Raw genomic sequence first — 26,887 nt, forward strand, 5'->3', positions numbered from 1 at the left:
TTCTCCCAACAGCAAACACTGAAGAACACAGCCTCAGCAAACAGACAGCGCTGAAGAGGAGCTGATGTTCCAGGCAGGCCCCAGGCCTGCCTGCGTCTGCGAGGCCCTGTGACTACGCCGCGTACGCTCCCGGCTTCACCACGCCGTGTTCTGGCAGCACACGCTGTTCCGGGGTGGGTACCCTGGCGGCGGTGAGCTTCGCCCCGGCAGCTCCGCAGTTCACAGCCCCCATCCCCGCGCCACCGCAGAGCGCCAGACACCGCCACTACTCCCATCATGCAACGCAAGGGCCCGCAGCTCACCATGGCAATAAAGATCAAATGGAAGATCAATCTTTTCCATCTGTTCCTGACACAGAGCTCTGCACCAGTAGGTCACATAATAATACTCAGGGCTTTTTAAACTTTGAGCATCAAGCTGCGACTGGCGACTCCCTGCTGAAACTAAACCAGCAGAGTCGCCCACACCGGCAAGCGCCCCGGCACCAGGCCTTCTGAGACGGGGCCGCTCACACTGCTGCACTCCTCTCCAGAACATTCTAAAATGCTGTCGCGTCGCAAAACCAGGCTCCAGACTGGTGAGTAGACGGTGTTTTCGGAAGAAACGATGCATCGCTTCACGCTGGATTCTCAGTGCTGCTAACACCTGTCTGATCCTGTGGAGAGCGTCAGAACAGCCCAAAGCATTACCACTCGCATTCACGTGCTTGGCAGGTGCCTCTATGCACGGGGACGGACAGCTTTATTAGTACGACAGCAAAGCCTCATCTAGGACTCGAAACACATGCTTCCCATTACAATAAAAATTATTTAAACCACACCGGTCCCAGAGTAAAGCAAACAGACACAAAGACACACGGCTCAAATAAAACTGGAATTTCACCTCAATAGATTTCAGGCCATTTACTGGAATTATAATTTACATATTATGACATACGCAAAGAGCACAAGCACAACGTTCCAATGATGACAACTTCAGAATGAAGACCGGCTGGTCTGGCTGGGCACACGGCTCTGTTCTAAAAGGAAGTGCACCGCACAGGGTGAGGGTTAGGGTGAGGTTTACGGTTAGGGTGAGGGTGAGGTTTACGGTTAGGGTGAGGGTGAGAGTTAGCGGTAGGAGAAAGGGTCTGCAGCAGGGTTGTGAAAGAGGACACAGATGGCAGGACTGGTGCCAGAGCCCATGTAAGAGCACACATACTTCCTCAGAACCACGCTTCTCAAAGCACGGCGTGTAAGGGGCAAGCAGCCAAACTGAGAAAAGCACACACACACACACACACACACACACACACAGACATACACACAAGACAACACACACACACCACACAACATACACACACAGACATACACACACACACACACACACAACACACAGACACGACATACACACGTAGATTCAAACACAAACAAACAAGCACACACACACACACACACAGATTCAAACACAAACAAACAAGCACACACACACACAGAGACATACACACACACACACATACACGCACACACACACACACACACACACACACACACGTAGATTCAAACACAAACAAACAAGCACGCACACACACACACACACACAGACATACACACGTAGATTCAAACACAAACAAACAAGCACACACACACACGTGCACACACACTCAAACACAAACAAACAAACACACGCACACAACCACACACACAAAACCCTACACAGACACAGACATACGCACAAACCCAAACCCCCACAATCCCACGCAAACACACACACAACCTCCACACACATGCACGCGCGTACCTACCGAAGCTCTGGTGGTTCTGGGACCTGGACCTCTCCTGAGGTTAGCTATTTCGCTCCAGAGGTTCTGCATTACTCTAATAAAATACAAGCCCCAGACGGGCGGGCCGAGGAGGACTGGAAACGCCGGTCACAGGGAGCGATCGGCCGCACGGCGATCCGGCCGAGCGACACCACCGCCGCGAGGAAGAGGTGGAAGGCGGGAAAGAGCGACGAAGGTCAGGCACCTGCAGCCCGGAGGCCTGCGCAGACGGAGGGTCCCGCTGTCCCTGGGGCACGGACACAGACGAGCGACCGGGACAGACACAGACGAGCGACCGGGACAGACACAGACGAGCGACCGGGACAGACAGAGAGAAAGGGCGGACGCAGCGCGGAGCTTCTGGACGCGATGCTGGAGAAAGACGGATCTGAGATGGGCTGAAAGGATGGAGCCTCTTCGCCTCTCTTCCACGGTCTGCTGGAAACTGGACCAGCGCTGGCAGGGTTAGACTCACCACTGGGGGCGGGTCAGCAAGCAGAGGGAGGGGCCACGGTGTCAACACGGCGCGATCCCAAATTGGACATCTGACAACCCCCCCCCCACATCACCACCACCTCTGTTTGGCTGGGAGCTAAATATAAATTATCTATTTATAGACCTGTGTGTCTGTGTGTACGTGTGTATGCGTGTTCGTGTGTGTGTTTGTGTGCCAGTGTGCATGTGTGTGTGTGCGTATGTGTGTGCATGTGTGCGAGTGTGTTTGAATGTTTGTGTGTACGTGTGTGTGTGTGTGTGCAAATGTGTGTGTGTGTGTGTGCACTGTGTGTGTGCATGTGTGTGTGTGTGCACATGTGTGTGTGTGTGCAAATGTGTGTGTGTGTGTGTGTGTGTGTGTGCACCTGTGTGTGTGTGCGTGTGTGTGCGCATGTGTGTGTGTGTGCGCTTGTTACAATCTTTCCAGGAATGGTACTCAGTGAGCGTGACCACCAGAGTGCTGAACTACTTTCCGTTAAAATTTCTTTTGGTTTTGTTTTCGTTTGTATGGGTGCCAGGAGGGATTAGGGTAACCGCCTCACCTGCGTCATTTTCAGCTAACCTGTTCCTCAGACAATTTCCCCTTCTATGGACTCATCAACGGGCTAAAACCCAATCAGCAGGGCTACCCAGTCCAGTGCAACGAATCTTTACCAATTGCACATGCACGCGCCCAGACGCACGCCCAGACGCACACGCACGCTCACACTCCAACAGTCGCACGCACACAAGCAGACACACAGGCAGCACACTTGCTTGGACGCGCAGGATGGCAGGAGGGTAAGGCTCGCCGGCGCACGGGTTGTCTTGGAGGTTAGCGAGTTCATCAGAGAGCAGACTGCAGAGGGGCCTTTCAGCCAGAGCCCAGACCACAGAGCGCCGCGCAGAAATCACTGCACACCCCCTCCTGCCCCGCGCTTCTTCTTTTCCGTCTTCCTTCCTCTCTCTGCTTTCCCACCCCCATCTGCACTGCAGACCGACTCCGTCTCTCTCCTCTGTGCACAGGAAAAGGCAGGCGCACGCGGGAACAGCTGTCGGAAGCAGAGGATTCTGGGGGATCGCACTGTGAAGTGTCTGTAGCACTCACAAGAGCCGGCTTCAGAATCCAGTCACGCCGACCAGCTTCTCAATTACCGCTGCTTCCTCCAGGGTAAACCCGGGGGTCTCTGTGTGCTTAAGACAGCCTGATCTGTCCTGACAGTAATCACACTGGCATATTAAGCAGCTCCATATTTTAACCAGAAAAACATGCACATGAATATTGATATGAGTTTCCTTCTCCAAACTCAGCAGTTACCATTGTGTGACCCCTCTGGGGGGACTAGGCTATTGATCTACTTGATCTACGACAGTTTACACCTTCATAAAACATAAAACTCAGTGGTCAGAGCAGCAGTGTGGAGCAGTGGTCACAGCAGCAGTGTGGAGCAGTTGTCCAGATGATGCCCTTCTATGTGTCAAGTTCACCCCAAAAAGACAGTGCCAACCGCTAACAATGACACATCCTCTGCATGTTTCAGCACCCAGCCTGTCACTCAGCGGGACTGTTGACAATGGACCATGGCAGAGGTGACCGATTTAGAGGCTGAAGCTGGGAAATCATTCATTTTCACCAGTATTGACATCCCCCCCCCATCACTGCTGGGACAGGACTGAGCTGAGAGAAAGCGAAAGGCCGGTGTGGATTCCCCCATGGCAGGTAGTCAGGAGGGTGTTCACTGGTGGTATCTAAGCAGGGCACTCAGAACACAAACACAAGCAGGGACATGAAGGTCACAGCTGCTGAGACCTACTGAACCCAGGGCATGTGTGCCAAACACACAGCAGCCTCCACAGGCCTGTCAGGTCCATGCCAGCCAGTACCTACCAATCACGGAGAAGAAAACAAGTCACCTGACCCTGACTCTGCACTTACCCTATCCCACCCCCTTCTGTGTTTTCATAAGACACAGGCCATCAGGTGCTGTGGAGCACTGACCTTTAATTATGTCAGGCTTACCCAATGTCATAAAAGGAGAAGCTGAGTTTACAAAAATGTATGTATTGCAACTTAGTCCTTTAGGTGAAGTGATCTGGGTGGCCCTGCCACGCTCAAGTTAAAGGTAAATGACAAGGACTTTGTCACAACAAAGCTGAACTTACTCAGCGGGTTTAAAACAAACATACACAAACAGCAGAACCACTGGCTTCGATGGCCACGCATACCTGGCAGGCGAAAGAATCCACTGCTAGCGTATTCCGTGGGCTGCTTAATTTGGTAGTGCAGACTGTCCGCTTCCAAAACAGGAAACAAATGAGATTTTAAAGAGGCAACCCCACCATCTAAAAAAGGGAGCCATTTAAACATGAGACAAACGGACGCACTTCACCCACCAAAGCAGCAAATAAGGCATACGCGCATGAGCGAGTGTGTCTTTATGTGTGCATCTGGAGAGAGAGACAGAGAGAGAGAGAGACAGAGAAAAAGAAAGAGAGAGAGAGACAGAGAGAGAGAGGAAGAGAGAGAGAGAGAAGAGAGAGAGAGGAGACAGAGAAGAGAGAGAGACAGAGAGACAGAGAGACAGAGAGACAGAGAAAATAAAAGAGAGAGACAGAGAGACAGAGAAAGCGAGCGAGCAGTTCCATACAGTACAGCAGAGCTCGTCCCTGCTCTACCGGGACGGAGACCTGGTTGCCAATAACGGCGGACGCCATGGAGACGAGGGCTCTCATTACAGCCACCGAGCCTGTCAATCATCACAAGTCCGGGGGCCCACCCAGAAAGCCCTGGAACCTGCCCGGCAGGGTCGCGTGTAAAACTGCTCCTGTGGAGAAGGCCAGCAGAGGGCAAAGGCAGAGCACCAGCCTGTCACTTAGAGTGAAGCCTCAGACAGTCTGCCGGCGATCCTATATCACCCTCCTTCTGAACCGAATCCCCTCTGTGACGAAGAACCCAGCTTTAGATCAGAACTCCAAGGTGGCGGATATACAGTGACTCGCTTGACCTTTTCATTCTTTTCTTATTAGACAGGCTACGTATACAATGCAGAACAAACAATAACCCTCTTTTAGATCTGAACAAAACAACTGTTCGATAAAGCGCTAGGCCTTGCACGCACAAGGCAGAACTGCGCAAGCGGACAGAGGTTTTGTCCTGAACAAGGGAACAGTGGTGTGGAGGAACAGAGCAATGGGAGGAACTGAAGCAGTGAATTCTGTGGGGACAATGACCAGGGTGAGGTCAAGCATCTAAATGCACATGGCTGATGAGGCTGCTGATGCAACAGCACCTTCCTACCATCTCACAAACCCCTTCCACGGGTGCAGCCGCACCCCAAATGTTACGGAACTTCACGGTTCAGGTTTTATGCCTGAATGTGAGCTGGGTTCAGGATTTCAGAAAAGCTGCACCAGAAAATTTTGCCCGGTCACGACCTACACCTAGTTGACCTTAACGTGAACAATTTTATGACAACGTTACGACATCAACCGATCAAACACACAAAACTCACTTGTTTCACCAAGATATACATGTTGATTCACCTTTTCATAATAGCAAGCTACTTGATGTTAGCTAGCTTCTCTGGCTAGTAAGCCAAAGTTAAAAAACTCGTAACTCGTGGGGACTTGTACAGCCTATGTCTTCATTCTGCTCTTGACCTACTTCCATAGTTCCTTTCTGGTATTCGACAGTCGCATGTTCAGATAATGAATGGACCCTCATGTGTGAATGCTATCAACCCAATGAAATAAAGGACAGCCGTTGGCTGCATGAGCAAAGCCACTGGCACTGGCGGGAAAGTAACCATGGCCGTGCTCAATGGCACATGTGTGAAAGCAGCTACTGTGACTGAGACAAGATGGCAATTTTCCCAGGCTGAAATGACACCTTCAAACAACATAAAAATAGAGACAAATTTACATTTTCTTTAGAGAGGATATTATTGACTGCACAAATTAGTTAATGTCGGTGTGGTGAGGTTTTGTATGTGTGTGAGTGTCTGTGTGTTCATGTGAGTATCTGTGTGAGACTGTGTGTTGTATGGGAGAGAGAGAGAGTGAGTGTGTGCGTGGGTGTGTGTGAGAATGTGGGTGCTTGTGTGCAAGAAAGAGTGTGTGTGTGTGTCAGAGTGTGAATGTGTGAAAAAGTGTGTGCCGTACCGAGCCTGTGTAAAGACAGTTACAAGGCTGACTGATAAACCAGTAGTGGAGGTCAGATAGCACTGGCTGCCCAGTATGCAGGAGTTTGCCTGATAGACACCGAGTGGCCAAAGTCTGCTGATAACTGATAACAGACAACACACCAACATCAACAAATTTCAGAGAACATAGATATGTTCATAATTATTAGTACTGTTACCTATCAACCTTTTTTTATAATTCTGATTGGCAGTGTTATTATTTAGTAGAAATCATTTTGGACCACATGGAAAAACATGTCATTAACAAAACAACAGAATTGACTACAGGGATACAGAGAGGGAGGCCTACTTGGAAGACCATATGAAGACTGTTACTCAGATGTGTTAAATGTGACATCTTCTTGACTTGCCAAATCAATCGATTCATTGTTTGAAAAAGAGCCTAAAACGAATGACAAACAAAAGGCTTAACAGACAGAGAGGGAGAAAGGGAGAAATAAGCAGGCAAGATATTTCTGTCACTACAAGGCCTTCAGATCGGCCATCTGTTCCAATCTGTGTCTTGCCTCAGTAAGGAATACTGTCTCTCTCCACCTCTCTCTGTCTCTCTTTCTGCCTTTGTCTCTATCTCTGTCTGTCTCTCTCTCTTTCTCTGATTTTCATTGGAGCTAGACAGACAAAGCTAGCCAAGTCACAATTGAGAGGACAGTGGGAAACTTCCATCATCTTGAGTGAACTGACTGGTCTAAAATAAGCTCGCTTTCTGCAGAGACCGCTAGACTACATGGTGCTTTCACTTCCTGGTCCTTTCAGGGAGGCAATGGGAAGGGAGCCTACTGCTGATTGGTCAGTTTGAGACCCATACTTCCCACCCCTTATCATCTCTGCTGCAGTGGAAAAGGATAGAGGAAGGGCTACTTCTTTCTTTTCAAACTTCAGAACTGCAAGGCTTCCCACATGTATCAAAAAGGCCCTGTACACCATCCACGTTCAAGTCCTGAACATTCTCTAGCTGTGAACACTCAGGTGTGTTTTCACCACACTGATCCTCCAGAGGCAGCTGAAAGTCTCTGTATAAGCCTCCCATAGAAACGCACTGCAGTGGAGAGCTGTGCATCGGGCTATGGCTTCAAACAGATATCCCTCTCTTCCCTGATGCTGCCCTACAGGCTGGTAACTCACTCCACGCCTTTACCCAAGGTGGACTCACAAGACCTCAGGACCTCCTGCTCCTGGAGACAGGAAGTCGGCAGAGGAGTTGGCAGAGATACGGGCAGCTCGGTTGGTCAGAATGTCCGAGCAGTGTCTCAATCAATCAATAAAAATGTATTTGTATAGCGTATTTTACAGCAGTTGTCACAATACGCTTTACAGACAACCCTGGCCTAAACCCCCACAGGAGCAAGCCTAAGGCAACGGTGGCAAGGAAAAACTCCCTGTGGCAAGAAACCTCGGAAGGAACCAGGCACAAGGGGGAAACTCATCCTCCTCTGGTCGGCTCAGGGTGCCGACTGGTGACCAACATGTCTGTATGTGTGAAGGGCTGTCGTTCCCCTAGTGCTAGAGCTCATTGGGGAAGCTCTGGCTGGGGTCTACATGACAGTTATGGACACAGAATGCACTGCTTTCTGGGTGGGACTTTCTGTCCAGCCCAAGCAGGTATGGGTTTTAAGAGAACCCCCCTCCCCAGCCTGCACTGTTCCATGAGGCAGAGAGGAGTGTGAGGGTGCTGCACGCAGGTCCCTTTCAGACTCTGCCCAGATCTAAGTGGACAGAGCATTTTGAGGAGGACACAGAAATGACTCCTGCATGGAAGACAATCTATGAACCCCCACTGCCAAAAAGGTCAGGCCATCGGCAGGGGAGGGTCCTCCACAGAATTATTTCCACCACCAGATTTCAGCAGAGGAGAGGATCCCAGAATTGACTCGGTGTGTTTTCAGGGCAAGCGAATAGACAGCACAGCATATGCTTTTAGACTGTCAAATCCCTCTTGAAACAGTCAGTGTTGTTGTGAAAAGTCAATGTTTATCTATTGCCTAAAATACACACAACAGCACACGCTAAAGTGGAGCAAGCCAAAGTGGATTTTCAGCACAAGAATCATCGTACAGAAAACACTGGCCCAGCCAATGAAGAAAAGTGGCTGCATTTCCTGATTAGGTCAAGGGTTAAACTGGAATTTACATATTTGTCAATTAATGATGTCAAAGAATTTATAGGTTATTGGATCAGTGTGTTTCTTGTTTTCCTAACTTGTGTTCTGTTTAGAAATTGTTCTTTTTGTTTGTTGGATGAGATTGCAGAAGTAAGCAATAGGAATTTTGTTTTGAACTGATGATGGGTTTTAAAAGTCACTCTCTCTGTTCTGTTCATAGGGGACAGCATCTTTCCTTTAAATTAAACAAAAGAAGCTCCCCTCCTACATCTACAGCTCTCTAATATTCTACTAGATCAAAATGTGACTGAAGACCAGAAGACACACAGTGACCTTGTACATCCTGCTACCACCAATAAACAGACCCATGTCAACAATCATTAGATAAAAATGTGTCAACGGTTCATAATAACTGATAAATATGAATGTTCTAATCATGGTCTCTTCTGGTCTGGGGTGAATCTTTAAACGCAGAACCTTGGCCAAGATGTTCGACTGATTACCAGGAAAAATATTACAAGACAGGACAAAGTGGAGATTACCTTTGTCTGCTCAATCCCATCGTGCCCTGCTACCAGGCTATTGGTTATCTGAGAGGTGGGAGTGAAGTGCTCTCAGACTCACAGCACGCATTTTAAAAATGGGATCTTTCACTGTGAAAAGCAGACAGGTCCACCCTGACCAGAGCCCCCCTCTCCATGAGAATGAATGGGCCTTTCTCTGCTTCCACGGTGTCTCTGCTGTTTTGCTAGAGAAACAAAAGACAGTACAAACAGTGTCCGCTGTAGGGGGGGAAAAAAGACACTCGAAAGTCTTTCGTTCTCTTATTTCTGAGGAAAAAGAACAAAAAACACCTCTTTCGCAAGCACGAGCATGTGCTCTTCCACTGCACGCCACAAAGCAGCGTTCACACCACAGTAACAGTCCGGGAAGCGTAGAAAGACTTCCTTTTCCCCTATTCATGTGCTGATAAACGGGAGAACATACTGTGGGGCCCTTCCTGTATGACAATGCATACGTGCTCCATCATTCGCCCACCATAACAATAACCTCTCAGCTACAGCAGTCAATAATCACACGAACGCACACACACATCTGCCACCCACCCCCCGAAAAGAAACAGTCACACACTACCTCAGAGCACTCACACAGCATATCCCTCCTGCCCTCACACACGCACACTCACACACACACACACACGCACACGCGTCTCAGGAGATACAGGAGGATGGAAGAAGGGTAGCTTTGTTTCCTTTCCATATCAACAAGCACCGTCCCACATTTTCCACTCCTCGCTCTCCCTCTCCCTTTGCACGGCAGATGTGTCCGTGTCAGCCAGGGCTGAAGCCCTTTCCTTTTCAGGAGTCTGCTGACCCGAGCGTCTCAAACAGAACCGCTTCCCCCCCCCTCTCCTGTCCCTCCCGACCTCCTGTCCGCCCGCCCCCACCCCCCCTCTCTACACGAGCCGGTGTCGATGGTAAACAGACCTACCGTCTGCAGCACACGCTCCACGCCTCCTCTCCTCTCCATGGCGACCACGGACGAGCCACGGCCAGGCTCTGTGCTCCTCGCAAGCTGAGCTCCCTTCCGCGTCCCCTCTGTGTGCGTGTGTGTGTGTGTGTGTGTGTGTGTGTGGCTGGGGGAGAGTGCCGCGCGTGTGTATGTCGGTCAGAGCCTCCGAAGCGGCTGTGGAGCGGAGGGTAGGGCGCAGAGCGCGATGTGTGTCCAGAGAGCAGCCAGCCCCGCGCTTTTATGCCTTTAGACCGCGGCGGAGCGAGAGAGGGAGGGAGGGAGGGAGGGCGAGAGAGAGAGAGAGCGCTCACTGCTTTAAAAGAAAAGGAAAAAAATCAAATCTTCTCCAGTAACCGTCTCCCACGACTGCAACCAATCCGCGGCGTGATGAATATTTAATCCAGCCAACCAACAACTTGCTCTCTCCCTCAGACACAAAAACCTTCTCTCGCACAAATACACCTTCCTGTCTAACTGACCCACGCACACACTCACTCGATACCCCTCTCTCTCCAGTTTCCAAGGTTGAGGGAGGGGGTCTGTAGTGCAGGAGTAGGGGGGTTTAGTCACATGGGCTCTCTTTCTCTGGCTTCAGTTCTAGATCTAGGTCAGATTCATGTCTTTATGTGCTCACACAAAACACGGCGCTGTCTCTTATGCTAACCTTATGAGGACCTGTGTCCTTCCTGTGCTGTCTCTCATGCTAACCTGATGAGGACCTCTGCCCACACACACGCCCGTGTGAGCGGACTCTCAGTAACTATGTGCATATGATGTGCATTCTGTTTAAAAGCAGAAAGGCCAGGAGTCAGATGGCCCATTAACAACCAGCTAAGTGTGTGTGTGTGTGTGTGTGAGAACATGTGACATTCAGACTGCCACCACTTACACCTCTCTAAACTTATGTAACACCAAAAGACATGGATGTGAACATTTTGTCGATCCGTCCACTGTCAGTCGCGAGCACGCATGTCGAATGTTAAATCGCACTTCTCTTTTTTAATTCAAACTGTTAAAAATAAAAGATCACCAACGTTACCTGATGCTACTGCTCTAAGTGGGTAATAGAGGGGGTGGGTGGGGCTTGTCATGCACATTCACGTTACTTGCCGTTATTTGGAAAAAAGAGCTGGCGAAAGAGTGCCAAACGTGGAACGATTTTGAAAAGCTCCATGGAAATACAGTGCAAAATATGTGCTGCCAAATTTGCATACCACACGTCAACACTTATGATGTTAATCCACCTAAGGACCAAATATCCGAGGCCAAGGGATCACAGCAAGCAAGCACCCAACTTGGTAATGGGGCCTTGTCAGAGTGACAGCTGTCCAGCTGAAACCAGAAGAGATTTCGTTTCTGAAACGGTAATGAAAGGCGCTCCCGTACGCCTGGCAAAGGACCGCGGGTTTCGGGTCCTACGGGCGCTTGTTGAGCCGGAATGAACTCCGCTGCCATGTAGCCCTACTGCTGCGCGAGAAACAAGCACAGCTCCACTGTGGTGAAAGAGCCGCCCCGCTCTCCAAGCCAGACGACGCTGTGATACTCGCCTGTGCGTGGACAGCACTAACTATAAAGAGTCTTACGCTACTGCAACTGGCTACTTCACTGAAGACCGGGTCATGTGTTAACCTGTGCAGTGAGCGAAGCAGCATACAATCATTGTGGGAAAAAATACAGAATGCTTTTTTCTTTTTTACTTTTTAATCGTTTTAATCTCATGACCCACACTGATTCAAGTAGCGGCCTTTTTATTTTCAGTATCCTATGTCAAACGGTAAAAAAAATACAACTAGTTGACAGGCAGAAATGTGTGTTTTTTCCCTAAAAGACCCCTCCTAAAACAGGTACACATACTGAAAAAAACTCTACATCTACATACAGCCTTTCCTCCTATTAGGGGGTTATTCCACTAGACAGCTATAATCACACATAGCCATACATGTCAACATACTAAATATTACACGCGTGCAGTTTTCACAACACAAACGCGCACACATGCGCAGCCACACACCCACAGAAAGCGCTCGCTCCTGCGGCAGAAACGCCATCACACACATGCGGACCTGAGCCGATAGAGCAGAGCTCCTCAGTGAACGTACGCGCTCAGACACTTTGCCCTTTCCTAGAATCGTTTCCACTTAGACCACAATCAGACACGAGCCAGGGAACCCTAATCATAGCACAGGTGAGTCACACGCATGGCACTTCTTTATTAACGCACAATGAAGGGCTCTTACAGAGAGTGCTTCCCCAGCAGGCCTTCCTGTTCTCGGGCCTGAGTCACAGGTAAAGGCAGCAGACTGTCGGGGGCTGCTTTATCCTGGCTGCCAGGAAAGATTCAGAGCTGAAAGCAGGCCTGTGGGGACAGCTGCTTTTTCCACACAGTCTCTGATCAATGCCAGTGAGAACCATGAACAGAGCTGAGTGGCAGCACAAAGAAATGAGAGAGAAAGAGACCGACCCAGGAGGAAACAAGCGTGCTACACACTGCATACTACACACACACACACCCACACACACACATTGGATCACACACAGACACACACAGGCACACACACACACGCACGCACGCACGCACACACAGGCCCACACACACACACGCACGCACACACAGGCCCACACACACACACACCCACACACATTGGATCACACACAGGCACACACAGGCACACACACACACACACATACACACAGGCCCACACACACACACCCACACACATTGGATCACACACTGACACACACAGGCACACACACACGCACGCACACACAGGCCCACACACACATGCACGCACACACACATTGGATCACACACAGACACACACAGGCACACACACACGCACGCACACACAGGCCCACACACACACACGCACGCACACACAATGCCTGCTGAGGAGAGGGTGACACCTAATGGTGTGCCCACAGTCATGCTGTCGGCAGCCTGTTGCTGGACCCCTGACTGTACAGTCAGTTTAACTCAAAAGTAAATAGTTAACACGCTACACCCGTTTAAGGGTCTTTAACATCCCATCACCCGGTCCACTGCACACAGGCACATGGCCTTGGGGGCAGCAAGTGCCGAGCAGAGGGATAAAGCAGACTTTGAGCCCGGCTAACTCCCTGCTCACCCCCCAACCACACACAGCATTCCATGAGCTCAACACTAACCCACAGCCACCTGCAGACCCACACTGCACTGTGAGAACGAGCGTGGAAAAGAACACTGCACAGTGTGAGGACAAGCGAGGAAAAGAACACTCCAGTGTGGAAAGAACACTTCTTTACCTGCAGATTTAACAGAGTGCTGTATGGTTGCTGTGGAGCTCTCAGGTGAGTTCTGGGGAGGGTGGAGATGCTGTGGAGGTCTCAGGTGGGTTCTGGGGAGGGTGGAGATGCTGTGGAGGTCTCAGGTGGGTTTTGGGGAGGGTGGGGATGCTGTGTAGACAGTGCTTTGCTGCCCATGCTAGCAGGCCTGTTTGTCTGATCTGGGCCCTTCCTGTCTGTCTCAGCACTCTCTGTTCCACAGGAGAGGAGGCCAGCGCAGCCAGCGGCAGGACCCACACGGGGTGGAGACGCGTGCCGACCGGCGATTGCGGCACGTGGCTGGAGTTCCCGCACGCGTGAGGGCGCGCTCCAAACCCGGCCTCAGCGAGAGAGGAGAGGAGAGGAGCGGGAAGGAGAAGAGAGACAGAGAGGAGGCCAGTCCCGTCAATGAGAATCAGAACTTTACTGATCATTCACAGCCACTCACTTGGCCTTTTTTACCACCAACACAAACAATCAATCCCCATTTCAACCATTTTGAATGTTCTCACAACAGCAAGGTCACATTTTCCCTTTTCTAAAAGACGTGACCCAGCCTAAGCTGGCGGGATCCTGACTCCGGACCTGGGTAATCCTCCCTTCCCCACAGAAAAAAGCATAAAGGATTACAGAGCCAGGTACAGACAAGGGAAGCGGGCCGCCGCCAAGGGAAACAAACAAATTCAGCTGGCACAGGTGTGCCCCCAGACCACAGCGCGGCTGCTGGTCTTACCCCGGCCAGCCAGGGACTGTGGAGACGGAGTGGACAAAAAAAAGCACTGAAAACTACGAGAGCGCCATTTGGTTCATTTCAAGTGCAGGAAAAAGACGTCGGTTTCAGACGAAAGGGGAAGATGTGGCACTTCCTGTGAGCCCAGGGCATTGGCTCATGCTTGAGGAGGCGTACGGGAGGTGGGTGGAGCATAGCGGCTTTAGGTTCCCTTTCGGCTGCCGTGTGAACTGAGAATCCCAGAGGGGCCCCCTGTTCCCAGAAGCGCTCAGCAACAGCTAATCTTCACTCCAGGGTTCAAAGGTCATTCCCCTTTTCTGCCCAGCCGGCTTAAAACAGCACACAGCCAACAGCAGAACCCAGAGCACAGACGGGAGGAGTCAGGTGCAGACCGCACACACACACACACACACACACACACACGCACGCACGCATCCGCCCACACACACAAAAAAGCAGACATGACACACGTACACAAACCCACGCACGAGCCCACAGGGCGGCTCAGAAGCAGACGCTGATTTGAAGCTTCCCTTTACTGTGTCTGAGGAGGAACTGCTTGGTGCCCCTCCCAGGGGCTCAACGGTGCCTCTCAGAGCCCTCAGTGTGTCTCTCACCCTGTCCATCCAATCAAACACTTTCCCAGAGTTTCATTAAAAAAACATCACTTCCTTTCTGCAGAAACTAAGCTACATTTATCCACGTAACCCAGTAAGTAAATATTCCAGAATATTTACCAGGCCTAGGACGCAGTTTTCAGACCTCTGGATGGCATGTTATTAATGATGTTATCGCCTCATACCTGTCCTTCCGGCACACAAACCGTCTCACTTCCTGGAATTAAAGCACAACTACCGCCTCTCCACCAAATCAACAGATTTTCAAGGGCAAAAACAGCCTTCAAAGGAACCATGTGCAAAAGCCACCTTAGTTAGCCAAGAGGCAGATGGCACAATGGCCACTAACTCTCCCACTGGAATGTGTGAAGTCAGCAACGCAGCACAGGGATTATAATACTCCAGACGGATTAGAATAATCTATATATGGATAAGAATACTCCACACAGGGACTACAATTCTCCATACAGGGATTAGAATACTCCACACAGTAATTAGACTACAACACACAGGGATTATCATACTCCAGACAAGGATTATTATAATCTATATACGGATAAGAACACTCCACACAGGGACTACAATTCTCTACAAAGGGATTAGAATACTCCACACAGGGATTAGAAAAATTCATACAGGAATTAAAATAATCCACATATGGATCATAATATTCCACACAGGTATTAAAGTACTTCACACCAGGACTAGAGTACTCCACACAGGTATTTGAATACTCCACACCGGGACAACAATTCTCCACACAGAAATCACAATACTCCACACAGAGATTAGAAAACACCAGACAGAGATTAGAATACACCACACAGGGATCAGAATACACCACACAGGGATCAGAATACACCAGGCAGAGATTAGAATACACCACACAGGGATCATTATACACCAGACAGAGATTAGAATACACCACACAGGGATCATAATACACCAGACAGAGATTAGAATACACCAAACAGGGATCAGAAAACACCAGACAGAGATTAGAATACACCACACAGGGATCAGAATACACCAGACAGAGATTAGAATACACCACACAGGGATCAGAATACACCAGACAGAGATTAGAATACACCAGACAGAGATTAGAATACACCAGACAGAGATTAGAATACACCACACAGGGTGCACATTGTTCCTTTCAGTGCACACCACAATCTGCCAGTAAAACACAATGTAAAATGCGGCATAACTGGGTCATTCAGCGTGTGCCTGCCTTCCTCCATCCCCTCCATTTCAGAGGGACTCCAGAGAGAATACATGCCCATGATAAGAACTGTCACATTTAAACCTGTGAATACAGCTAATGTAACATTTAAACTTGTGAATACAGCTAGTATAAATAGGTCTGGGCGTGTGGCGTTTAATCTGTGGCACCACAAACCAGTCCGGATGAGGAAGTGAGCCCGGGTGAAACCAGTCTGAAACGAATGAAGCAAACTGCTGACACGTCTCTGTCCCCTGGAGAATCCCACATCTCAGCGCGTTTCCCCGCGCGAGCAGTCTGACTGGTAAAACCGCCCACCTGACCAGCCGCCGCTCCATCGCCAGGGGCAGCGGGCTGTTCAAAGCCGCGAGCTGCAGAGTCATCCGTGCGTACGTGCTGCTGCAGCAACTCACTAAAGCCATGCACACGAGGCTAGAGAAACTATAAGAACCCAAGTACAGCAATACCCACACAGCTAGAGGGAGACTAACTGAGCCCTAACACAGTGATATGACTACAGACAGAGGAACTAACTGAACACAAACAGTGATACCACTACAGTTAGAGACCAACTGAATCCAAAAAGCGATATAACAACGGAGACTAACTGAACCGAAACACAGCAATATAACGACAGACAGAGAGACTAACTGAACCCAAACACAGCAATGTAAATACAGCCACAGAGACTAACTGAACCCAAACACAGCAATGTAAATACAGCCACAGAGACTAACTGAACCCACAAACTACAGCAATGTAAATACAGCCACAGAGACTAACTGAACCCAAACACAGCAATGTAAATACAGCCACAGAGACTAACTGAACCCAAACACAGCAATGTAAATACAGCCACAGAGACTAACTGAACCCAAACACAGCAATGTAAATACAGCCACAGAGACTAACTGAACCCAAACACAGCAATGTAAATACAGCCACAGAGACTAACTGAACCCAAACACAGCAATATAACTACAGACAGAGAGACTAACTGAACCCAAACACAGCAATGTAAATACAGACAGAGAGACTAACTGAACCGAAACACAGCAATGTAAATACAGCCACAGAGACTAACTGAACCCAAACACAGCAATTAACTCAACAGGAGACTAATGAACAAAGCAGAATCAACAGAGAGACACTGACCGAACTGATATACGCAAGAACTACTCAATCAATTAACATCATTCAGACACAGTTAGCGCACCCTGTTATGACGAGACTGATCGAGCCCCACTGCAAAATCAATTACGGATGCATCTTTTTACAATTTGTACCCAGCTAGGGTAGAGATCCATTCACTTGACACAGATACATGTGACAGTCGTGATGCTCATAAATGAACCATTGCAGATAAAGTTAAGTTAAGAGACTCATAAGGCAGCAGACCTGTGCACCCCCACAAAGGGAACGACGGTAGTATTCCTACAGTTTCACTATATGAGTGTGGATTGTACCATACGCACTGCGCCATAAGCCATATTCACTGGTTAACTAGTAACAAGCCTAGATATGAGTGGCCCTGTGATCACATCAGATATGATACAAGCACACGTGCAGACACATACACACATACATGTGCATACAAAAGTGCACACACACAAACACACATACACACACACGCATGTCTATCATCCAAGAACTGGAGTGCCATAACTACACTAAAAGACAATAATGATGACAAAGGCGTTGTGCTGGTTTTCCCTCAACGTTTCCTGTTAAGTGTGTTTCACACCGGTCCGTCCTTGGTAGTTTTTAACAGGTTAGCCTTGGCTCCTTCGGCATGGAAGAGGCCTTGCCCAGCCAACGCAGCGCTCCAGGACGCATCTCTACGTGCCAGCGCAGAGCCAGCGAGCTAGCACAGCCCAAACAGCCGTCACACTCCCGAAAAGACATGCGAGGTCATGTGTAAATAAAAGGCTTGAAGGGGTGTGAGTGAGCAGTGGAGCGGGTGAGCCGGGGAAGGGGGCGCATCACAGGGGACGCTTCTGGGGTCTTCTGCGGGCGGTGAGGCAGCTCTGCACTCCGTCTGTCTGTCTGTCCGCCCGCCCGCTAATGAACCCGCCACCCCCCGAGCGCACGGGCGGCGGGGGGGAGCTGCACAGCGCTCAGGGTGAAGCAAGGACACACAAACACAGCCCGCTTATCCCCTTTGTGCCCTGGGAGCCAGTAATTGATCAGGTGCAAATAGCAGGAGTGTGTGTGTGTGTGTGTGTCTACCACTGTGTATGTGTTAATGTGCGTGTCAGTGTGTAGGTGTCATTTTATCAGAAAGTCAATTGAGTGAGGTGTGTGGTTGTTTGTGTGTGTGTCTGACTGACCATTTAGCCACTTGTATAAGTACATCTTGTATTTGTATGCAGCCATGAGTTTTAGTCACTATATGTGTGCATGCATGTTTGTGTACAATGCACAGGCATGTAGTACTGAATCAAAGGACATGTGAAATGAATGATGTGTTCTTTACACTCACTCTCCCTTGTTGGGACAAGCCACTCAGAATCTGCAACACTGGAGGGGTGGAGGGATGGAGTGGGAGGGGCTTGGAGGGGTGGGGTGGGGGTGATGCTGTGGATCTCACTGAGCTCATAGCTGCACCCGCAGAGAGAGGCTTACTCCTGCCTTTGGAGGCCCCACAGCTCTGCTGATCTGCCAGACCAGACAATAACACATTTCCTGCCACATAATCTTCCCCTCTACCACCCCAGACTGGGGGGGGGGGGGCGACGTGCGCCGCAGTAAAAGTGCACTCTCACGCATCGGGTGGACATGACGGGCATTTTTCTGGAAGCGCTGGGCGTAGACTACCTCTACACAGAGACAGTCTGAATGACCCGCACACCGCACAGTCTCAGCACCAGGGCTGAGTGACCGCACGCATTCCCAGGGTTTTAGAACTTAGGCGGTCTGCCTGAGTGCTTTTTCAAGCTGCCTACCGAATAAATCGCACACAACGAAAAACCAAACCTGTCAGACGATTAGAAATGAATTGGAATTCCGTGAATTTATCGGTACAATTTTGTCGTAAATTATACTGCATCTCAAGTTTTTAAAGTTTTGACTGCTTTCAAGTTTACGTGCAACTTAGACACACTAAATTAACTACAGTTGAATCCGCTTAAAGGTAGACTGTGCAGGATTTTTACCTTGAAAGTATCATAAAATGGCCTTGCTCTGGCATCTCTCTGTCTTTACGCACTTTCACTGAACTCGCACACCTGGACCTGTATTTGTTACTCTAAAATGTGTCCGGGATGTTTCTGGATGTGACGCTCTTTTGTTTGTGGGGAAAGGTGGGTTTGGCTACAGAGTCAGTGTGTTCTGGGATCAGATTTCAATGGCGTTTTTGTTGCTAGCTAGCTAGCCACTGTAATGATTGTTACACTGGGGCTGGGGGGGTCAGTTATTACACAGTAGCCTATATGGTTGACATATAGCCTAGCTGAATTCAACCAAAAACTAATTTAGAAATAAAAATCATAGGGTGTATTCCTGCCTCTTGCCCAATGCACGCTGGGATAGGCTCCAGCACCCCCCGTGATCCTGCTCAGGATAAGCGGGTATAGGTAATGGATGGAAGGATGGATGGATGGATGGATAGTTAAGTTAAGTACCAGCCAGCAAAAAGTAAATTGGCTTGTAGTATTTTCTATTTTTATTGCTTTTACTCAGAGCTGACGGATGCAAAGATCAGCCGGCACTGGATCCAGCTGGAATGGATGACGAACATCTGAGGTGCTTGCGTATCAAATCGCCTCCTATGTGATTTGAATAAAAGAAACAGGTTATTAAAAATTTGCAACAACTGACCTCACCCATCGTAACAAACGACCCCGCCGGCATGGTCCGTCGTTACAACGAAAGTGTTTTGCTTCAAGTCAAACTGTACCTTTTGCATTTCCCATCAAGTTTACAATCAATAGTTGAGAGAGACAGAAGATATTCAGTGCAAAATATTATCATTGTTATGCATGTAGTCTCTTAGTAGTCAAGTAAAAGACAAAACACGTCACAACGGACCCCGCACTCCGCTTTACAGATCATTACGCCATGTAGGCTAATTGGACATAATTCCATGAAAATATCCGAAATATGCGCTAATGCTTTATGCAAATATGCAAGCTCAGTACAACGGAATGAATGGGAACTGGTTCAGGATTTGGCAATTCTACACAAATACTCAAATTATGCGATAATCCATTATGCAATTAAGTGGATTCCACTGTATTAACCTGCACTGTTTTGCCTATCTGTGGAACTCAGAAATAAAATTCTGAAAACCCTTTAATGTTGTGTAGGGTACAAATAACACCAGTTAAAAAAGGATGCTGCAAGCATTCTTTGAGTGAAGATATGAACAGTTCTTAAATACAGTAAGCTGGCATTTGTGTGGATTCATTAAGTTAAAAGGTTAATTAATATTGTACCATAAGTTCTGAGTGAAAAAAATGAAATGCATTTCAAGACAATTCCAAATACCACTACTCCAGTAGGATTACTCCCTTACAACGTGTAAATCCTCAGTATAGGCCATATATTTCCACAAATTTTAGCACGTATAATGTAACCCTTCAATAAATCTTAATTGTTCCAATTTTTTGTCACATGCTTAATTTTTAATAAGCTACTGAAATGCATTGTGGTGGTCTCTTGAAAACCAGAATTTTACATTCTAAATTTAGCTAAATATAGGGTGATGACACGTCGAGTTGACGATGACAGAAAAGACCGCAGGCGCTGTCAAACAATGTCACCCACAAGCCCTATTTTGAGCCAGCAAAAACACTGAGTTCAACCCCTCAGGACCAGGGCTAAGTAGCCCTACAGACACTTCCACCCCTCAGCACCAGGGCTAAGTAGCCCTACAGACACTTCCACCCCTCAGCACCAGGGCTAAGTAGCCCTACAGACACTTCCACCCCTCAGCACCAGGGCTAAGTAGCCCTACAGACACTTCCACCCCTCAGCACCAGGGCTGAGTAGCCCTACAGACACTTCCACCCCTCAGCACCAGGGTCGAGTAGCCCTACAGACACTTCCACCCCTCAGCACCAGGGCTAAGTGGCCTACAGACATTCCACCCCTCAGCACCAGGGTCGAGTAGCCCTACAGACACTTCCACCCCTCAGCACCAGGGCTAAGTGGCCTACAGACACTTCCACCCCTCAGCACCAGGGTCGAGTAGCCCTACAGACACTTCCACCCCTCAGCACCAGGGTTGAGTAGCCCTACAGACACTTCCACCCCTCAGCACCAGGGCTAAGTGGCCCTACAGACACTTCCACCCCTCAGCACCAGGGCTGAGTAGCCCTACAGACACTTCCACCCCTCAGCACCAGGGTCGAGTAGCCCTACAGACACTTCCACCCCTCAGCACCAGGGCTAAGTGGCCCTACAGACACTTCCACCCCTCAGCACCAGGGCTAAGTGGCCCTACAGACACTTCCACCCCTCAGCACCAGGGCTAAGTGGCCTACAGACATTCCACCCCTCAGCACCAGGGCTAAGTAGCCCTACAGACACTTCACCCCTCAGCACCAGGGTTGAGTAGCCTACAGACACTTCCACCCCTCAGCACCAGGGTTGAGTAGCCTACAGACACTTCCACCCCTCAGCACCAGGGCTAAGTGGCTACAGACACTTCCACCCCTCAGCACCAGGGCTAAGTGGCCCTACAGACACTTCCACCCCTCAGCACCAGGGTGAGTAGCCCTACAGACACTTCCACCCCTCAGCACCAGGGTAGTAGCCCTACAGACACTTCCACCCTCAGCACCAGGGCTAAGTGGCCCTACAGACACTTCCACCCCTCAGCACCAGGGCTAAGTGGCCCTACAGACACTTCCACCCTCAGCACCAGGGCTAAGTAGCCCTACAGACACTTCCACCCCTCAGCACCAGGGTTGAGTAGCCTACAGACACTTCCACCCCTCAGCACCAGGGTTGAGTAGCCCTACAGACATTCCACCCTCAGCACCAGGGCTGAGTAGCCCTACAGACACTTCCACCCCTCAGCACCAGGGTGAGTAGCCCTACAGACACTTCCACCCCTCAGCACCAGGGCTAAGTGGCCCTACAGACACTTCCACCCCTCAGCACCAGGGCTAAGTGGCCCTACAGACACTTCCACCCCTCAGCACCAGGGCTAAGTGGCCCTACAGACACTTCCACCCCTCAGCACCAGGGCTAAGTAGCCCTACAGACACTTCCACCCCTCAGCACCAGGGTTGAGTAGCCCTACAGACACTTCCACCCCTCAGCACCAGGGTTGAGTAGCCCTACAGACACTTCCACCCCTCAGCACCAGGGCTGAGTAGCCCTACAGACACTTCCACCCCTCAGCACCAGGGTTGAGTAGCCCTACAGACACTTCCACCCCTCAGCACCAGGGTTGAGTAGCCCTACAGACACTTCCACCCCTCAGCACCAGGGCTAAGTGGCCCTACAGACACTTCCACCCCTCAGCACCAGGGCTAAGTGGCCCTACAGACACTTCCACCCCTCAGCACCAGGGTTGAGTAGCCCTACAGACACTTCCACCCCTCAGCACCAGGGCTAAGTGGCCCTACAGACACTTCCACCCTCAGCACCAGGGCTAAGTAGCCCTACAGACACTTCCACCCTCAGCACCAGGGTGAGTAGCCTACAGACACTTCCACCCCTCAGCCCGCCAGGTCGAGTAGCCCTACAGACACTTCCACCCCTCAGCACCAGGGTCGAGTAGCCCTACAGACACTTCCACCCCTCAGCACCAGGGTTGAGTAGCCCTACAGACACTTCCACCCCTCAGCACCAGGGTTGAGTAGCCCTACAGACACTTCCACCCCTCAGCACCAGGGCTAAGTAGCCCTACAGACACTTCCACCCCTCAGCACCAGGGTTGAGTAGCCCTACAGACACTTCCACCCCTCAGCACCAGGGCTAAGTAGCCCTACAGACACTTCCACCCCTCAGCACCAGGGTTGAGTAGCCCTACAGACACTTCCACCCCTCAGCACCAGGGTTGAGTAGCCCTACAGACACTTCCACCCCTCAGCACCAGGGTTGAGTAGCCCTACAGACACTTCCACCCCTCAGCACCAGGGTTGAGTAGCCCTACAGACACTTCCACCCCTCAGCACCAGGGTTGAGTAGCCCTACAGACACTTCCACCCCTCAGCACCAGGGTTGAGTAGCCCTGCAGATATTATAGCTCCCTAGGGTCATGGATGAGTTGCCCTGTAGGTATTGTGGCCCTCCTGTTACAGGGGTGAGTTACCCAAACACCCAGCTAGCAAATTAATCACAGCCTTTCGGTGAGGATGTAGGGAAGAAGCTATATCTCAGCATGACCTCAGGTAATCTCTGCGGTCATATTACACAACTATAATACTGAATTAGATAAATCCCTAAGCCTTATTTAGGAGTTGTGTCATTTGTTTTGTGAAATGCACCCTCAGCACACACCGATATAGCACACACAAAGCACACACACACACACAGAAAAACATGCATGGACACACACATACAAGGACACACAAAATACATACACAACACACCCAGTAGTGAGAAGTACTGAAGTGAAAGGCCAAGCTCAGCTGATTTCAGACATTAGCCTGCTCCACTAATGTTATAATAACACTGAGGAAGCAGGTTAAGTTAAACACACAAAAAAGCCCAGTCACCCTAAAACACCGCTGTGACACAGAGCTACCCCAGAAAAACCTGCACACTAACACTGTAGGCCATGGGGTTCTGTTTTAGAGAAGGAGCAGAGGAAGGGAAGAGCAGGACAGGGAGTATGGGAGGAAGAGGAGCAGAGGGAGAAAGGGGAGAGCAGGAGTGGGAGTGTGGGAGGAAGAGGAATAGAGAGAGAAAGGGGAGAGCAGGAGTGAGGGAGGAAGGAAGAAAAGCGAGGAAGGGGAGGGGGAAAATGAGTTTGAGAAGTGAAGATGAACAGTGGTGGCAATTTGCTCTCAGCTCAGGCGTCTCCTCCACCTGGCCAATGACACCTGGAGACCCAGTCCGCCATGCTGCAGCAACCAGATCCACCATCCCCCTCCAAAAGTGTGTCTGTTTGTGTTTGTTTCTGTTTGTAATTGTCTGTGAGTCACAACAGTACTGGGTTCCAGTCTAGGGCAGATGAAGAAAGAAAGACTTCCTCTTGTGACTAAGCTGTCCACAATGCTGCAAAACGCTTACACGCACGCACACACACACACACACACACACACACACACACACACACACACACACACACACAGCACGCGTTGGGGGGGAGGGGGCATCAGGCACTCTTCAAAGCGTTGGGCCGGCAATGGCGTCCTTGGAGAAAGCAAAGAATTCCAGCCATGCCTGGAGCAGCTAGCAGCAGAGCAGGGGGAATTACTGAAGAGCTCATTACTGGAACAGGTAGATCCAGCTCTCACGCCGCGCTCGCCTCACTGAGCGTCTGGCTAACTGCAGCACTGGTGCTGCACTGGGCGTTAACACTGGAAACGCCACACAGCAGCTCACACAGGCCCATATGGACACAACACTGTGGGGACCGTGTGTGAGCTTACACAGGCCCATATAAACGCCTGCATGGACACAACACTGTGGGGACCGTGTGTGAGCTCACACAGGCCCATATAAACGCCTGCATGGACACAACATTGAGGGGACCGTGTGTGAGCTAACAGGCCAACGCCTGCATGGACACAACATGGGGGACGTGTGTGAGCTCCACAGCCTAAACGCCTGCATGGACACAACATTGGGGGACGTGTGTGAGCTCACACAGGCCATATAAACGCCTGCATGGACACAACATTGAGGGGACAGTGTGTGAGCTCACACAGGCCCATATAAACGCCTGCATGGACACAACATGAGGGGACCGTGTGTGAGCTCACACAGGCCCATATAAACGCCTGCATGGACACAACATTGAGGGGACAGTGTGTGAGCTCACACAGGCCCATATAAACGCCTGCATGGACACAACATTGAGGGGACCGTGTGTGAGCTTAAACAGGCCAAACGCCTGCATGGACACAACACTGTGGGGACCGTGTGTGAGCTCACACAGGCCCATATAAACGCCTGCATGGACACAACATTGTGGGGACCGTGTGTGAGCTCACACAGGCCCATAAACGCCTGCATGGACACAACACTGTGGGGACCGTGTGTGAGCTCACACAGGCCCATACAAACGCCTGCATGGACACAACATTGAGGGGACAGTGTGTGAGCTCACACAGGCCCATATAAACGCCTGCATGGACACAACATTGAGGGGACAGTGTGTGAGCTCACACAGGCCCATATAAACGCCTGCATGGACACAACACTGAGGGGACAGTGTGTGAGCTCACACAGCAACATATAAATGCCAAAATAATAAACGCTTAAATAAATGCTAATACATTATTAGCAAATTCATGTCATGCTCCAAGGAGCCACATTGCTCATCAGTTTTTAGTGCCCTAAAATGTCTCATATTTACTGTCCCCGATTGGCTGACCAGCTTTGACATGAAATCACTGGAACAAAATGCACTGCCGGCTTCTTAATCAGGAGTCTGGTACTGAGGCGGTCACTGTGTCAACGTCCTCAGCTACGCATGCAAGAGAGAAATGCCAGCCACTGTGGCTCAAACTAGGAGACGAAATAAAATGAGAAATTAAAAGCGTGCAATGTGACAGGCACATCACCTAATAAAATGAGTGATTTAGGACAGCATGACCAATAGTTTCATTCTTCGTATTTTAAATATCCATCATGAAGCGCCTGGTTCTACAAACACTGTAGATTTATTTTACACCTTTAATATATTTTAAATAATACTGTTTAATAAGCCCTGAGTGCAAAGAGTCCAGCGGTAGTGACTGATCTCATTTGGTCATAGGTGAGCAACGGTAAGCCCTGCAAAATGGAAACCGCCCAGCATGACGTGCATTCAGCACGGCCCCTCAGAAACGTGTCAGCAGTCAGTGTCATCGTTTGCCTTCGGGGTTCACTTTACATCTCTACAAAAAACGGGAACACCTGCCAAAGGCAGTTCCTGTGAGGATTCTCACAAAATCCTGTCTGAGAGCGATACGCACAGAATGAAACATTGTGCTTAGATGTGTGCGTGTGTGTGTGTACGCGCGCACGCACGTGCCTGTACAAACCAAGCATTGTCCAGCAGCCGTGGGACGCCATTACAACACCAGTTCATGAAAAAGGTGCAGCCTTCTGTGGCCTTTCCCACACTGTGATATTACAGAGGCAGGCTGAGGAGCCCTTCCGCAGAATCAGCCCTCTTGACTGAAGAACAGAAATAAAAGCACAGGCACGTGCGCACACAAAGGCACCAGGTGGCTAATGCGTGTGTCATCAGCGGGCAATGAGCGACTCCCATACAAAGTGAAGGCCCACATCACTATATGCTTAAATTGGCACCCGGCTTCCTCCTGCCCATCTGGTGAATGTCTGAAGGTTGCTACGGTGACCGAAGGGGGAGGAGCCTGAGCCCACGGGAGCGACGCCACGTGCATTTTGCACAGAGCAAGCGGGTCTCAGCAGACAACAACTCGCGCACCAGCCCTCCTCTGAAGCCCGCTCAGGAGGTTTTGTTCCCGGTTGCGCGCGCGGTCTTGTGCTGCCGTTTCCCCTCTCTCTCTTTCTTCTGCTCTTCCTCTGCTCACTATCTCAAGTCCTTTCAGGTCTTGTATGGGTACACACATAAACCCCTCTAAAAAATTGTGTTGGATCACAATCCTCTCTCTCTCTCTGACGCACACACACACTAGGAATACATCCTGCTCATATTTAATACATTACTGAAAAAGGATTAGCGCATTTCATTTTTGTAAGGAGAACTGAACAAGGAGAGTACAGCTGGGATTAGAGCCTGGACAAAATGCAAAACGACTTGAACTTGAGAAATCAGGGGGATTTGAGCAGAG

General features: G+C 49.9%; 1 protein-coding gene across 7 annotated transcripts in view; it reads right to left on the minus strand.

The window, feature by feature from the left end:
• Positions 1-26,887, minus strand: part of slc4a7 (solute carrier family 4 member 7) — an 82,477-nt gene that overhangs the window by 50,929 nt on the left and 4,661 nt on the right. Inside the window, exon 1 of one of the 7 annotated variants that reach the window (XM_064343502.1) lies at positions 10,067-10,323. The exons of 1 other annotated variant lie outside the window; for it this stretch is intronic. In XM_064343502.1, the coding sequence (XP_064199572.1) occupies positions 10,067-10,105 (39 nt within the window). In that variant the 5' untranslated portion in view covers positions 10,106-10,323. Of the gene's footprint in view, positions 1-1,783; positions 2,068-10,066; positions 10,324-26,887 lie in introns of those variants that run through there. 5 more of the 7 variants (XM_064343520.1, XM_064343528.1, XM_064343537.1 and 2 more) reach the window with 5 other exon arrangements.

The sequence above is a fragment of the Anguilla rostrata genome, chromosome 1, assembly GCF_018555375.3.
Source record: "Anguilla rostrata isolate EN2019 chromosome 1, ASM1855537v3, whole genome shotgun sequence".
NCBI lineage: Eukaryota > Metazoa > Chordata > Actinopteri > Anguilliformes > Anguillidae > Anguilla > Anguilla rostrata.